Below are 14597 nucleotides of genomic sequence, written 5' to 3' on the forward strand. Positions count from 1 at the left end.
GTACCCCGCGGAGGAGCGGTGTCTCGGTCCCTGCCGATCATGTTCACGTTTCGGGATCATGGTGCCATCGTCCCTGGCACATACCCGCGCATTTTTTTTCCTTATTTCAAAATGTTATCGCTGTATGTCACTGTATTCTGACTTGAAAATGGGCATTTCTTGAGACACGTGAGAAAGCATTCCATCCCAAAATGGACACACCATTCCACTCAACTCCGAAATTTTATTATTTACCAACTGTGGTTTGTCCATTTATTTCGTCTTTTTCATGGCATATCTACGTGTTTAGTTGTAACAATCAGTTATCTGCATTTCGTCCTTCGAGTGAATCGTGTGATAACCGTGATCTATTATTGCATTTATCTCCTGTCTTATTCAGCCCCCTTCCACACCCCCATATATAGAGATAGATGGTTTGTCAGACTTCAGCCCTTCGCTGTTCAATGGTGCATGTCTTACCAAATGAAACTACTGTGGAGAACGCGAGTGATGTACTGGCTGTTGATAAACACCGCCTTACCAATATCCAATACCCTCTTCTCCCGAGCTACCCATATTAAAACACTGCTGGAATAGGGCACTTCATGGAGGTGGCGCCGTTCGAGGTGGGAGAAATGGGGTCGAATGCCGGGTCTCAGCCGACGAGGATGACCTTGTCCAATTTTCAGGGATGAGGTATTGTACGCGGCTTACGTGTAAATCAGACTGCTGGTCGAAGTTCGAAGCTAACCACTGAATACCTGTATATGCTGATATAGTGCACTGTAAGCAACTACGAATATTAGCTTCTGAAGTCACCTAAATTAGAACACTTAATTGTCAGGGGCCAGAAAACGGTTGATCTTGACCATATTCAACTTTTATTCTATTTAGCACTCAGGTTGATATAAATTGATTGACTTTACAATCCATGCACTGAAGCGGCATCATATTAAGGATTGCCTTCCACGGGAGGGAGACCCTAGTCTGAAAGGAGTTCTTCTGTGGGAATCTCAAGGGTTCAAAGGGATAATGACCCACATTTTGAACATACCAACTGCTGAAATGTTGGATTTCGTACCCATTCTTCTGATTCCTTAATCATTTTGCACCGGTTTTTTTGTTATTGAGATTTGATCTGCTATCGGTAGTCGATGTGTAGTCAGGAGATGGGTGTTGTTGCTTCAAGACGCGTTTCAATCAATTTGACTGAAGGGGCAAATGGTGAATCTAACGGTTGACCCACAACAATACTGCGCATCTTACGAACCTCTAGAAGGATTGGAATTCCGTGACCGCGTAGTCACTGTTTGAATATTATACAGTTCAGTCACGAACGGTTGATCAGCAGTGTGATTAGGCTATAATACCACTCATCCTTCAGTCACACGACTCATCGGGTCCCTGTGTGTCGACTGGCTCCTCAGGTGGTGGTTCTTCCTCCTTCCCAGCTACCTAGATCCGTTGATAGTATGGAGATATTTGGAACGATGACTATGAACAAAATACCTATCCCACAAAACCCGAAAACTGCAACCGAAAAAGTTGCCAAGTGGGTTTCAAGCGTGTGTCACGCTACCTGACTGGGAAGTCCTGACTGGTGGATCAATCGATCGTCACAACCAGGACAGTTACTGAGTCGTCGTTCGATGAGTCGGGCACACCAATCACATCGCTCAAGTGTGAGCACGTCCACCTCGTTACGACGAGTCAAGCTGACCCCCTTGTGGTTACTCCGCTCGATACGAGCCCCTTTTTTGAAAATTGGCATATCACCGACTCTTTCCAGTTGTCTAGGACAGACTCCTTGTATCAAATGCAAACAGATCAGAAAAGGTTTGACTTAGGACTTCATTCCCCTCTTTGAACAGTGTGGGTGGGAGGTCATCCGCACCGGATGCTTGAGAGAATATGTGCAATCGTAAACCTCCGAGGCCGCAGTTGGTTCCACGTTCGTCGTCCAGGGTTCTACTTCACCTGTTGGCTCTAGATTAGTGCCAGCTTGTGGCCACAATAGTTGTTGTTCGAAGTATTCAGCCCACCTGTCGACACATTCTTTATTTGAGATGGTCGTTCCATTCTGATGTTTGATGGTTTCACTCGGATGGTTTCCGTAGACCGGTAGTACGGATCAACTGAGATAACCTTCGGGCATTACCGGCTTTCTGGGCATTTTCCATCTCCTTGGCTTCCTGTGTCCACATTTCACGGTCGGCTTGTACGCTCACATTCACCTGATGTCTGATAATTCGTCACGTCAAGTGATGTTCCGGGCCGGTTGGGATATTTCTCCGAGATTTAAGCAATGCCACCGTTCGGTCTGATATCCAGCGACTGTGAGCGCCTGGTTGGGCCGTGCCAAAGGTGAAATTTCAAGTACTATGCAAAGAGGTGGCAATCTCGTCTCCGTATGAGGTCGCATCTGATGGTGGAGCATTTGGAAGGGATTGTGGAAGACGATTCGGGTAAGTTGATCTGGCATCCGGATCTACCGGTCTTTTAGTTGCCAGGCGATTTGTCGGCACCTTACGCGGTCCCAAAAAACGTAGAGAGAAGCGACTCCGGACGAGCGCCTGGTCAGAATCCACAAATGTGTTCCAAAATGACGGGCAGTCAGTTATTGATCCACGCCATCGGTAACTGATGGTAATGTGGTCGATTTGAGTTTGCGGCCAGCCTGACAATGGAAGACACCATGTGGCCAGACGACTTCGGCTATTTCGGAAGTTCATACTGCATAAAAACAGCCTGCAATCATCACCGTTGTCCGTACGTACCGAGTCCAATCCATATAAACCTCTTAATTGATTCTCAGCTTCACTAATCCTGCCCACTTGTGCATTCAAATCTCCGGCAACCACCACGTTGTCTGAGCTTTTAGCCCACCGTAGAAATGGTAATGCATTTGCATTTCCCGCCAAACACCGCTGCCTTGCGGTTAGGCTTTTGAGCCAAAGGCTTTGGTTGAGGACCCTAATCGTCCTCCTGTCTAGGTGTGGGCGCCCTGGCAGTATCCCAGCCCTCGTACAACCATGACCTACACAACTAACAATATTCTCATGCCACATCGGCCGTCGCGTGGTGCCATCAGCCGGGTCGCCTTACTTGCTGCATACAGCAGGGCGGGCAAGCGAAAACAGGCTACTGCTGACGCCTCCCTTCTCTCTCCTTCACATACTTTTTCTTCCCCCTCTCCCAACCCCACTGGTTCGTTGGTGGGCTCCAAGTAGTCAAGCGACTTCTACTCTTCCGAAAATTGGTGCTGCGAGGAAACAGTCTGTGGTCGGTACACAGCTGGAGCGGACGATCTCCGCTGTCCGTGCGTCTCGTGTCCACTCCAAGACGACAACACAACGGGGCCTCAGCAGCGCTTAGTCTACATAAGTCGGCGTTCATTCCAGCACTAAACACAACTATGTCTGAGCTTTTAGCTCGTTGTAAAAGAGCATCGGTGTTGAACACTGATGTCATGCTGTCGATGATGATTATGATGACCTAGAAATTCTCAAGAAGAGGGCGAGATGGCACATTGGTTAGGACGCGAATTTATTGACCGGAAGGTCCGTGATTCGAATCTGACCTCTGCGTCTCGACTTCTCCCGTCTAAGATTGGGCAACCTGGCAGTATCCCAGCCCTCGTGCTTCTTTCGGGTGGCATGGCAGCTAGCCACCGAAAGAGTGATACAGCTGAAAGATTTTTTCGTAGAAACTCTCTGGCCGATTCAGAGCTACGTGCCGATGGGGCGTAGGGAGACACAATAAACAGGTTGCGATGGACCTTACTTTCTCGAGATTCTCTCAGAGGCGAACCACGCAGAGAAAACTATAAACCGGTATCCAATGGAGTAGTCACGCTTCCGCTCGGTTACCCAATACAATACTCACCCCAACACATCCACCTGCTGTAGCCTCTGCATCACCAGAGGTTCGCAGACGGAACCTGGTAGTCAGTTTAATTACAGTACTTGCGTCCTGTATCTTTGTTTCTGACAGACAGCATACATCAATGCAGAGGCAATCCAGCATGCGAGCAAGAGCCATCCGTTGTGCTGCTTGTTTCAGCGAGCAAACACTAAAGGCGGCTAATTAGTTAAGCTAAGGGTTTTCAAACAAACTTCAAAGAGTTTGGGGTTGATATCGAAGTCGGAGGTAGAGAAGCTGCAGCTGAGTGTGATGCACGGTGAACAATGCGGTCAGTCCTAATGCTGGGACTGGATTCAAACTTGGAGGTAAAACTTTAAAGTGTAAGAAGGGAGGCGTCAGCAGTGGGCTGCTTTCGCTTGAGCGCCCTGGTGTGTATAGCAAGTAAAGCGACCCAGCCGGTGACACTGCGCGACGGCCGACGTGGCATGAGGGTAATGTTAGTTGTAAGTACGCTAGCCTGGATATTGCCAGGGCGTCCACATCTAGACGGGAGGGAGAACACGTGCTAACCGTACACCTGCAGCGCCAGGAAACTGTGTTGATGAGAACTGACCAACCTGATATGCGAGTGTCGAGCGGACACCTCCGAGTATAGCTCAATGGGTTGCGAATGCACATAAATCGTCAGACCAGTAGGGTCGATATGCGAGGAGCGGACACCTCCGAGTATAGCTCAATGGGTTGCGAATGCACATAAATCGTCAGACCAGTAGGGTCGTCTCTTTGTGATGGACCCATAGTAAAAGGGTCGAAAATTTTTTTGAAGTTTTGAGAAATATGCTCTTTGTTAGGCCACTGATATTATGAGGTTATGACATACAAACTTCGCGTTTTGAAACGGCGATTCATAGCTGCTAATGAGCAGCAACACACCCACACAGATGTGAATCAATAAGAACAAACTGACCTGTAAATTGACTGCTGCTTCCAGATCTTCTTCATCCGGCATTTTCGGTTTGCATTTGCCACAACAGAAGTTGAAGCAGCAGAAACAGCAACAGCAGAAGAAGCATCCAGTGAGAAGGAAGATGAACAAGAATAGAAGCTACAGTTGAGAGGAGGATAACGGTGAAACGACAGATACTAACTTTGCACCATTTATTTGTGAGGACAAAGTAGGTGTTCACATTCTCCTCCCCGAATTGCTCTGCTATAGACAGACCTACGCTACCATACTTGTCGTAGATGTTCCGTTTAATTGGATCGGCAAGCGTCCGGTAGGCACGGTTAATCTCCTTGAACTATTAAAAAATCAGTGTTTGCATAATCGGACTCACAATTTCCGAGGCAGCCGGATTGTTCGGATTCTTGTCCGGATGGAAGCGCAAAGCAAGCTTGAAGCGGGGTGAAGAGGTAAAAGCAAAAGTTATGCATACTTTCACGACGTAGTGCTCATTGTAAATAATATGTCTAGCAAGTACACAACCAGAGCTAACGATCTTCATCAATAGGGAATACTGGAGAATCATCAGGTGCTACACTGGAAACGAAGCTTGGGATTGAAGTGGAAGCCATCTTTTCTGGGTGGAGCGTGAAGAGGAAACTGCGAAATGAAACAGTACCATTTAAGTCGTCTTTCCAAGAGTTGTAAGTTGTACTAGATATCCCTATGAACAAAAAACTAAATCTTGGCAGGTTGCAGTGACTTTCAAAAGGCAAAGCGGTTCAAGCACGAGCTACTGAAGGAACGTGTAAGATCACTTATCTGTGAAAAAGGAAAATACAGTGCTCTGTCACCTTTCTAACAGGGCCTGTCCAGGGGTATGGCGGTGACTACTAGGGGCTCTCCCTAGTCTTATAACACAATTAAGTGGAATCCAGGTCAAGTTTTTAGTTTTTTGAAGACGACCATTATGCCCAATTCAGTTTCATACTATTCTATCCCATTCGAAATATAATTCTCACATAACATGGGCCCCTACTGGAGACATAAGAGTTCACTTTCATGCAAAATCTCACTAAAGCTGTAGTGGTTGGCATTTTTATGGCCTGAAAATCAGTCTGCTGTTCCCGTTATTCGCTGCTTCATTTTCCCTTAGGCCACTTCGTGATTGCCAGATTTATTATATCATGTCTGAGAAAATCGTCCGGATAGACCAGTTTTGGCATATTGGTCAAGTGCCATGACTGTGTTCGAACGTAGGAATAGTACGATTGACTAGCTTTCACCTAGCAGTCGTGCATGTCGATGAAATCCACAGTGTGTGTTCCAATGATAACAAGACTAGCCAAAATTGTTGGCATCTATATTTGAATTATCCTAACAATTTATTTGTATTTGTTAGACTGTCTGGAACCGGAGTTAGTGTTTTACACTGAAAGATGACGACGAAGAACTTGCTTACATTAAACTTGTGTGGAGCGCATCCAAACTGCGCAGCACGAAGTAGCTCAGAGGCAGTCAGGTGCAGGATACTCTACATTCGCCAGTGTGATTCAGAGTGCACGGACTGAAAAACACATGATATATTAACTTACCTTCAAAAAACAAGCATAGTCATTACAACCAACTAACCTTGTTACACTGCAAAGACATAGGTGATCAAATACTTAAAGACGCCTAAGGTATTCGGATTGGAGGGGTCAAGCCTCAACGATAAAGGAAGACCGCTCTCACAATTGACTTACGTATACACGGCCCTTCAACGAGATCAGTTTCTGACACCATGAATAACGAAAGTTGGCAAACGCTGCTCGTGCACTGATCACCCGCGCACTTCAACTATTACGGTGCAAACGAGGCCTACAAACCTGTAATATTGTGTGAACCGGTCAGCAAACTCAAGCTCTTCATTCCGAAGTTTCAGAGAATCGCAAGGGAATGGACACTTTGGAGACATTGTACTTGAGGGGTGCAACACATGCTGAAACTTGGGCAACTTGCGATAGTCTGTTCAAAGTACTTTGCGCGAACAAATAGACGTCAAAGAACAAAATGATGCCAACTGCATAATCAAGGTTCACTAATCTCTATCCAGAGGTAACTTCGATGCCTAGATTCGTAGCCCCTTAGAAAGTGCGGCCCATGGTGACGCCGATAACAAAACTGAACAGAAAGAAGAGGACTGACAACCCTGACGAATCCCGCTAGTTGACAGAAAGCTACTGGGCAGCTCGCTGTATAAACCAACCCGACTGGATGTATGAATACAGAGGTCGCGAAGAATGCTTACGAACTTCGATGGTATGGTATTCCTCTGTGGTCAACATTTAGAAGAGTGAATTTATTCACCCATATGAAGATTCCTTTTAAGTCTGAAGGAAATCACTACAGTTGTTCGGCGATACACGTACGCTGCTCAAGCACTTGACGTAATGCAAAGATATTATCAGTGCGGTCGAAATCCATTTTGGTGCTCTCGGAATTGCGTCTCATGTGCCGACGATAGGCGTTGCAGTATAATGGAAGCCAGTAGCCGTGTTGCGACAGGCGTGAGACTTATGATCCTGTGGTTAGAAAAGGAGGTTCTGGTATCTTTGTTGACCGATAGTGGGATCCAGTTATCTGGAACATGTTCTTGCTTCCAAATAAGTATGTGCAACCTAGTTGCTCTTCTTCATTTTCAAATAACGCCTGGGAAATTCCACCTAGTCCAATAGCCCGATGGCGCTTCAAGGCAGAAAGGCATATTAGCACTTCATCAAACGAAAGGATATGGCTCGAAAAGAGCAAGTCAAATGAAAGACAGATACAATGGTAGGTGGCCAATTACACTGCTGTTGAAACTACCCCGTCCAGTAATCTAGACGTTGGTCTTTAATATATCTTGGATTTCCAGTATTATATTTGATTGACTCACTAACAGAAGGGCTATTAGATTGTTTTGCGGACGAGCCAGAACAGCTTCCGGGCATTCCCAGCAACCGTTGGCCTCTTCCATTTTGTGAATTATCTTGTCCTACCGAGCCTCTCTGTCCACATAGAGGCTAGATTTGAAATGTTGTCTAATCGATCGTTTTGCTGAATTTCACTCTGAATCAGAAGAGGTAGACTGCCCGCATCAAGAAGTGACAGTGACTGTTCGAACCCGACCTCTACCTTTAGACTTCCCCAGCTTAGGATTGGGCAACCTGGTGGTAGCCCAGCTCTCGTGCTGCCTTCGGGTGGCATAACAGTTAGGCACCGAAAGGGTGTTTACAGCTGAACGAAAAACGTGACCGTTCCAGGATCTAGTAGTATGCATGCGCCAGCTCGGAAACATCTAAAGCAGGGCTCCAGGTGTCGCACATAACCATAGTTATATCATCCCAGTTACGATTGATATCCTCCGGTGAGGCCCACTCCATTGTAAAGTAGGTTTTATTACGCACCTCTAACTGTGGCTCACAAAGCTCAACCAGGCCTTGGTAGATGAAGGCGGCGGGGTCAATTCGACTTCACAGCTGCTCAACAGCTGTACAGGCCGGGTAGCACAAAGGCGACCACTGCATCTAAACCTAGCGCCGCTGAAAAACAATTGGTGGTCAGGACAAAGTTCCAAAGACGTAAACCATTATCATTTCCTTTTGCGTTCAGACGAAACGTACAACCAAAGTGTGCTTCTGCTGAACTAAGGCGCCCCACCTATGCGTTGAAACCTCCGGTTATCATGACTATATCAGGGCTCTTCGTTGTGGACAAGAAGGCGGTAAGCTCTGGACAGGCATCTAGCGAATCAGAGATACACTCGGTTGGTCACAAATAGACAAGAATAAAAAACTGCACCCAATATTTCGACCAGTGCGAGTTTTACAGAAAATTGGACAGCACATTCGGTTGTTCGCAGATATCCAGTCGAGCAATGAGGCCTCAGTTCACGAGCTTGGGACACGCTAGCACCGGCACTGCAGGATCACTCGAAGTCCTTAGTATATAGCGTATAGATGGAGTGTCGCAAGCTAAGAAACCGCGCTTGGGCTTCGTATTCGAGTTTCAGAGATGCAGCGAATGTCAGTCTGTAGAGTATTTAGAGTAAGCGCAAGAAAAGCTTGTGGATTGGTCTGCCTAGGAGTTCGCATGTCAAAGGCTGCAAGCAGGAATATGAGAACGAGGCCAGAATAGTGGATGTGGAGCGGTAGATTCGGGAGTTGGTGTACAATGTGTGGATCAGCTGCTCGCAGCCGAACGGTTAAGCGTTCAAACCACCAACTGAGAGGTGGTGGGTTCGAAGTTCCCTACAGGAGTTTCGTGAGATTCACACCGCTGATGATTTCGCATGAGGATGAAACAGCCATACAGTACTTCAGGATTTTTCAGCATAAACTGGCTTCCTTTACAGGAAACCTCAACTGAAAATTCTTAAACCCATTCACACAATCAGCTATTCCATAGGGGCCTGACTGACATGCCTACGGCTCAGAGCCACATGAGAATGACTGACAAGGGGAACAGGTCATGAGTTAAGAGATAACAGTGAAGAAAGAGGGAAGACGTCATCAGTCGCACCTTTTTCGCTCTGTTCTAGTGTATACAGTGGACGTGACTCAGATGGTGTTATCATGCGACGGCCGGTGCGGTACGAAGGCATTTTTATCCGGAAGATCATTGTCGTCCGTGGGCTAAAGGTGCCAACATCTAAAAAAGGATTAGGGCCCTTAACCAAGGCCTTTGACGCAAAAGCCCGACCGCAAGGTATCGGTTGTCGGCTCAAAACTACTCGAGTAACCTGAATCTCAAGAAACTTTGTGGCCGTACTGCAGCGAAGCACCAAAATCAACAATGATCATGTTATCTGTGATGGTGAAGTTGATGAAATTGCCATGTGTTCCGACCTCCAATCTGGAGAACCAGAAGACTGTGTTCGCCAGACCTCCATTCAGAACGGACTCTGTGGACGCTGCACGGCATACCCTAGTGCGGCTCAATGAGTTACATCACGTCACATCACGATAAGGTTCGGTCTCTTCGTTACGGAGTAATCAGCGTTTGAACGCTGGATGCAAAACTAGAAAGGTGCCAATATTATTCGCTACACACTCATCAAATGTTCGTTATAAAGAGCAACCAGTGCGCTCACTTAAGAGTCTGTCACACAAAGATGAATCGGAGTTGAACTCATAGTAATATGTCGACTCATTCATCCAGATTCACTAATCTGCACTGCGGACACACAATATACTGAAGCAACTCATCTGAATTTCCTGCTTCCGATCAAGTCACAATGTGATTCACTTGTAACTGTCTGCAGTCACTCTTGTCACTACTGAATTATTTTAATTTCTCAGGGCTCGAATGAATAAGGAATCTTAACACATCCTGGCACGTGATCAATACACGCCCAGAAAAGTAATGTGGATTTAATGAAGGAAGCTAAGTAAAGTGATAACACCGCCGAAATTCCAAACAAGATCCAAAACAGTCTCGCTTTGCTTCCAGCCATTCATACCGTTTGAACTGCAGACGAAACCTTAGATTGGGAAAAGTTACTATTGGATTTAAAAGCTGTCTCTGCACTGAACACCCGAGTGATACGTCCAGTGGCCCGGTTATCAAGTGAAAAGACCTAGTTCCTAGCGACTCTCGGCCGCATTTCGCTGACTGATCCGGCCTTGGTTGCAGTAGTTTTAGTGTCTTTCGGTCGTAAAACAAAAATTTGCTCATTAGGGAAGGAATCAGCTAAACATATTACGATTTTCGAGAAATACACTCATCTGCAAATCAGTTTGGTTTTCACGGGAGACTCAATTGAATCTCTCGTTTATGATGTTCTCCAGCTGAATGTGCTGCACACAGGCCGCCTCATGATTCAGTTGGCACGATATTCGGACTGCGCCTACCTGATGAGCCCCAAGAAGGGCGAAACCGGTCGTGGGCTGTCAAAGAGTTTTCAGCAACCTTGTGAGTAGTTTCCTTTATGAAAATATACTTCGATATCTCGAATATCGTGCCAACTGAATCCTGGGGCGGCCTGTGTGCAGCACATTCAGCTGGAGAACACCATAAACGAGAGATTCAATTGAGTCTCCCGTGAAAACCAAATTGATTTGCAGATGAGTATATTTCTCGAAAAACAGTGCAATTTGGGTTCAAGTAGATCATAAGGTTGACGGAAACGCGGGGACTGCGCCTACCTGATGAGCCCCAAGAAGGGCGAAACCGGTCGTGCTCTGTCAGAGAGCGATTTTCTTCCACTCATACTGTCACCAACATTCTCAGGGCGTTATGTGGGTGTACACATTCGAGGTAGCTGCTTAAGCCCTAGCTATACAGTGCACAAAATTTCAGAGTGTGCTAAGCACGTTGGCTATGTGGGTGTGACACGTAAAATGTGATGGAAAAGTAACTTGGATCTCTAGGACATTTACCGCAGAACGTCGCTGAAAATCCGCACCGGAAAGGTCCCACATATACACCCACCATAGTTGGTAAAGCTGTGGATTTAACTCCACTGGTTTGATTCGGAATTCGACAACCTTGTATTTAAGTTAAGAAATCAGAGACTTTCTAACAGCTTTCCGGAACTTAGCTTTCAAGCTGTCATCCATCTCTTCGACATGTCCTTCACGCCCGCAAAGTGCGGGACGTGTAGCCCTCAAGGGCCAGTCACTATTCGTGTGAATGGTAGTTTTCAGAGGTGATATACAGTTATACATAACGCGCCGGCCCGACTTTCCGTGCCCACCATAGGTGACTAGTGCGAGAGGCTGACCCGTGCTCCCTAAACACGGATACTAACCATCCAAGGAAAGTCCTAGGGAGACAACTCTGTGAGCAGCCGGTCTTCGAAACGAGCAACCGCAACCATTCGTAAGTCGCAGTGGTCAGATCGCGAAGGCTTAAAGCACGACGAACGTAACTGACCTACCCATCTAGTGGGGGCAATGACGGTTGCCAAGAGTACTACGACCAGAGGGATACGCGTGAAATCCCATATGAAAACAAAACACCAGGACGACGCTTTGATATCGCACTCAGATATTAGCCGTTACCTTCGCGGCTCGGATGGGCATAATATCTTCGTCGATGTCGTCACTCAAAATCCACTCTTCCCACCAAATACTTCGACGCCTATTTTTCACAGTTTTGCGACCGTATTTGTCCGCCCTTGGCCACCTTATCCAGTGTCATTGTGTACAGTCTACACCAGGACCTGAATGTGACTACAATCTAGCTATTTTAGTTAATGCGGTAATCACCAGTTACTGAATTGTACACCAGTAGACCCTACGGTTAACGTTCAACTCATGACGATGGGGGTCAGCGTAAGCTGCTAGATAGCATGAATATCATCGGACTGACCGCCGATTTCCAGCACGTTAATTCACCAGGAGGGATTGGACACGTTCAAATCTTACTACGTCGATGCTATTTCCGCCGATTACATTATAACCTCGACAGTCGTTCGGTTAAGATGCTTCAAGGATAACAGATGCACAGCTGATTTTCATAAGCACTAGGGATCCCACATTATTGCAAACGAAGAACATTCTATGTTTATCCGGCGGCAGCCAGTCTTGAGACGCAATAGTGGCTTCCCGCTTGCAAAATCATTCAGACCACATATCATGCCATCAGCTATTTAGGTTTCATTGTCTACCAAATACCAGAACTGTGTTTTTATGGTCAAACTGGCAACGAAAAAACGCGAAAGCGCTCACCTTTCTGTAGGCTTTTTTGAGATCCTCCTGGGGCGCCCCACGTGGGACACCTAGCGTGTGATATAACGATTCCCCAGAAGTTCTACAAAATAATAGACGTTTCTGCAAGTACTTACGAAAGCTTTCTCGCCGAGGCGGCAGGCGCCATGTCGTGGAGACCAAGCTGAGAGCCAAGTGCTTTTTTATTGGGCGACAGCAGCCCCTCACACAGACAGGCGGCCCGCAACCGAGTCGAGGTTAGTTTGGTTTGACTGGACCCTGTTGGTGCGTCAGAGAGACATGACAGGTCATTCCGAGCAGCGACACTTTCCTCCTCCACCTCGTCAGTAGCCGTGAATGCGGTAAAAGTTCGCATTGTCGGTGCCTTCTACGCACCAATGAATAAGACAGATGGTGTATAGAAGGTCCAGTTGCTATGAGTTACGGGTTACGGCGTTACATATCTATGCGTCTGGGTGTTTGGTTGTGAAGTATGGAACGCGTCTCGCAGTGCTTGACCTCTCCCCTGGAGTATTGTCGACTCTGAAAAGAAGTTTCCTTTTGTCCTGTTTGAACAAGGCCTGGTCAACAGGTTTTCCACCGTTAATCCAGCCGAAACACTGCGGTAACACGGTAGGAAAATTTTCAAGCTCATAGCACACAATTTAATTGGACGAACTTTCTCATTTTAGGTAGTTGTTGCGTGGTCGTCTGTGCTACATCAAGTACCCAGTTTAAAGCACTGTTAGAAGCTTTTTATGCGAATCCTTGCGCTGGAAAGCCTACTGTCCTGCGTTGAGAACTTTAAGAGAGATGCTACACGTTCTTCTCGCCCGTACCTTCCAGGTGACCGGCAGCCGGTGAATGAACGCCGGCTGCCGGGAAGCTTGGGCGAACGCCTCAATTCTGTGTATCAATCGGCTAATCCGTGAGTTCATGTACATAATGATCCCTGGCGGGTTCTGCATGCACATATCAGGGCATCGTGAATTAGCTTCTCTTCATAAAGCTATGCACAAACTTTTGGTCTAGTCTCGATAACAGTATTGTTGGTTGCCTCATAAAGATGGCTCGGGTTACCAATGCAGGTTTCCAAACTTATTTTTGAGTTCTTTTCCGAGGTGCTATATTTAACGTCGTAAAACTGACAAACGTAAACGGGTTGAACTGCCCATGTCACTTGTTTCTCTGCCGTCCAATAAAAGCTGACTAAGCGCAGCATTTGCCTCTTTCGGGCATGGCCAGCCTACATGAAACCGGACTAAACACCATTCCAAAATGCGCCCTACAACCAAGGGCTTACGCCCGTAAATTGCTGGCACAATATTACACCGTCGCGTGCAGCACAGACAGTTTGTGATCTATACTGTACACGGGAGACTACAGTTTTTTTCCAGAAACCGTTGGTTGTGCCAAAATCATTAACCGTTCTGCTACCGTTTTGTTTCCAAACTAAATACTTGCATCTTTTAATTTACTTCATCGTGATGCGGCAGTAGATCAGCTTTTGTCAAATCACAATGCTGTGAAATTCTACCAGCCTCGGGTCTTTTACAGACAAAGCCAATTACAACGCATGCAATTACCACAGGTCCATGGACATATGCCAAGACACGTACGATGAAATGTACGACGGAATGTCATCTTAACCCTAGTTAAGACAAGATTTTCAATAATGCTGGGAAACTCCTATGATACGGGCCAGTCTGTAAGAGCCTGCGGTTATACCCGGATTCCTAACCATTCCGCAAAAATGAGCGCTGGGTGGGTACTTCTTCCTTGCCTGTGTGTAATAATGCTGACTCCTATGATACGGGCCAGTCTGTAAGAGCCTGCGGTTATACCCGGATTCCTAACCATTCCGCAAAAATGAGCGCTGGGTGGGTGCTTCTTCCTTGCCTGTGTGTGTTTATATAGCAGTCAAAGGTCATCTGTTATCTTCTGACGTGATTGGCTACCTGAAGTATAACGAGTCTAGTGAATCTATTGGTCCGTTTGTGATTCTTGTTGCGTTGAAGTTGCTTTAAGTTCTTATTGATTTGGTTTGCTAGCTGCTTGCTTTGGTCGCGTTCTAAGCGGCGGTACGTAGTTGTATCGCTTAGAACGCGACCAAAGCAAGCAGCTAGCAAACCAAATCA

At 46.5% G+C, this 14597-nt stretch overlaps 1 protein-coding gene across 1 annotated transcript; it reads right to left on the reverse strand.

Moving 5' to 3' along the window:
• Positions 1-4810: 4810 nt before the first annotated feature.
• Positions 4811-5237, reverse strand: T265_15566 (hypothetical protein; the record flags this gene model as incomplete). Its single annotated transcript, XM_009178632.1, has 3 exons — positions 4811-4948; positions 4992-5144; positions 5181-5237. Coding segments are annotated over 3 exons (348 nt in total), but the record flags the coding sequence as incomplete, so codon positions are not given.
• Between the last annotated feature and the right edge of the window lie 9360 nt (positions 5238-14597).

The sequence above is a fragment of the Opisthorchis viverrini genome (genome assembly GCF_000715545.1).
Source record: "Opisthorchis viverrini unplaced genomic scaffold opera_v5_608, whole genome shotgun sequence".
Taxonomy (NCBI): domain Eukaryota; kingdom Metazoa; phylum Platyhelminthes; class Trematoda; order Opisthorchiida; family Opisthorchiidae; genus Opisthorchis; species Opisthorchis viverrini.